Below are 2,121 nucleotides of genomic sequence, written 5' to 3'. Positions count from 1 at the left end.
ACGCGGGAGCTGCAGCTCTTCCACTTCTGGACCTTCCTGGGCATCTACCTGGCTGCCCTCCTGGCCAACGGCCTCATCATCACCACCATCGCCTGTGACCACCGCCTCCACACCCCCATGTACTTCTTCCTCCTCAACCTCTCCCTCCTTGACCTGGGCTCCATCTCCACCACTGTCCCCAAAGCCATGGCCAATTCCCTCTGGGACACCAGGGACATCTCCTATGCAGGATGTGCTGCACAGCTCTTGTTCTTCATCTTCTTTCTTGCAGCAGAGTATTGTCTTCTCACCATTATGGCCTATGACCGCTACGTTGCCATCTGCAAACCCCTGCACTACGGGACCCTCCTGGGCAGCAGAGCTTGTGTCCACATGGCAGCAGCTGCCTGGGGCAGTGGGTTTCTCAATGCTCTCCTGCACATGGCCAATACATTTTCCCTACCCCTCTGCCAGGGCAATGCCCTGGACCAGTTCTTCTGTGAAATCCCCCAGATCCTCAAGCTCTCCTGCTCACACTCCTACCTCAGGGAAGTTGGGCTTCTTGTGGTTAGTGTCTGTTTTGGCTTCGGGTGCTTTGTTTTCATCGTGCTGTCCTATGTGCAGATCTTCAGGGCCGTGCTGAGGATCCCCTCTGAGCAGGGACGGCACAAAGCCTTTTCCACGTGCCTCCCTCACCTGGCCGTGGTCTCCCTGCTTGTCAGCACTGCCATGTTTGCCTACCTGAAGCCCCCCTCCATCTCCTCCCCAGTTCTCGACCTGGTGGTGGCTGTGCTGTACTCAGTGTTGCCTCCAGCACTGAACCCCCTCATCTACAGCATGAGGAACCAGGAGCTCAAGGAGGCCATTAGGTATCTGATTTCATGGATTTTTTTCAAGAGGGAGAAATGTTCCACCTCTCTCCACAAATGACTCCCGCACTATTTGATTCCATCTGCTTTTTTGTGTGTTTTGTTATTGGCTTTGTGTTTTTAATGATTACATTTCTCATCATTGCTGTTGATATTGTCATTTATGGTTTTTATGCTCCTACACAAAGGTTTCACTTGTGTCACTACACCTGAGACATTTACGTCTTAGTTTCACCTGGTTCCCTTCTAAAAATGTATTTCACAGTGGCTCAGAGCTGGCCTCTTTCACAGAGTCTCTGTTAACAAAGCAAGATCTCCCTGGTGCAGTGCTTTAATGCTGGGGTCTTTCTCCAAACATGCCTGAGGAAATTCACCCCTGAAGGTCTTCTTCCTCCTCCATGTGTCCAGGAATAAAAAGCTGACTGTCCGTTTGTAACATTTTAGAGATATTGGACTGGATTTAGGAGTCACCAGTTGGTGTCTGGTGACAGGTAAGATCGTGGGTTTAACTGAGGGACGTACCCCAGCCCTTCACACAGATGACATAAAGGCCACCCATCCTGTGGGAGGGGAATCTGGAGCTGTCTGGAGAGGCTGGTGTTTCTCCAGGGACAGCATGTTCCTGGGGTTGTGCTGGGATGGCAGAGGTCAGAAGGATGGGGTCTGGGGCCTCAAGCAGAGGCCATGTGCAGACCTCCTCTGGGCACTCTCCCGTTCCTCCCCACCTGTCTACAGCAGGAATTCCCACAGAGGGACAGACACGTCCAGGTGTGGCCACACCACGGCTCACTGAAAGGGCATGAAAAGTCAAGCTGTCTGGGTAGCCCTCTCCTCCTAATCCATCCCTGTGTGCAGCTGGCCTCGTTCATGGTCAGCATGCGCCACTGGCTCATGTGGTGTCCCTCATAATGCGTGGGCCCTTCTCCTCAAGGTCACTGCTCATCCTGTCACGTCCCACCTGGCACTGTAATACGGTGGTTTTCTTCCCCCTGATGCAGGACTGGCCACTTCTCTTTGTAAAACTTCAGCAGTTTCTTCTGGCTGACTCCCAGAATTTCCCAAGGTCCCCCTGGACTGAAGATCCATTTTGTTCGTTCTTCATGTTTGCGTGCAGACAGCTCACCATGGTTGTGGTGATGCATCAGCACAAGATAACAGCACGAGGAGTTGCAGGGCACTACAGGGAATTAAAGACATTCCTAATTTTGTACTGTCCAGCAGAGGAATTGTCACAACAGCTATGTTAGAAACATCTTTGTGCCCCGTAGAGAGG

General features: G+C 52.1%; 1 protein-coding gene across 1 annotated transcript; it reads left to right on the top strand.

Moving 5' to 3' along the window:
- Window positions 1–330: 330 nt before the first annotated feature.
- On the top strand, window positions 331–1,336 carry LOC128903278 (olfactory receptor 14J1-like; the record flags this gene model as incomplete). Its single annotated transcript, XM_054187294.1, has 2 exons — window positions 331–792; window positions 1,313–1,336. Coding segments are annotated over 2 exons (486 nt in total), but the record flags the coding sequence as incomplete, so codon positions are not given.
- Between the last annotated feature and the right edge of the window lie 785 nt (window positions 1,337–2,121).

This window comes from Rissa tridactyla, unplaced genomic scaffold (assembly GCF_028500815.1).
Source record: "Rissa tridactyla isolate bRisTri1 unplaced genomic scaffold, bRisTri1.patW.cur.20221130 scaffold_29, whole genome shotgun sequence".
Lineage (NCBI taxonomy): Eukaryota > Metazoa > Chordata > Aves > Charadriiformes > Laridae > Rissa > Rissa tridactyla.
Note: the sequence above shows the minus strand (reverse complement) of the source record. Positions and strands in the feature narration are given on the sequence as shown.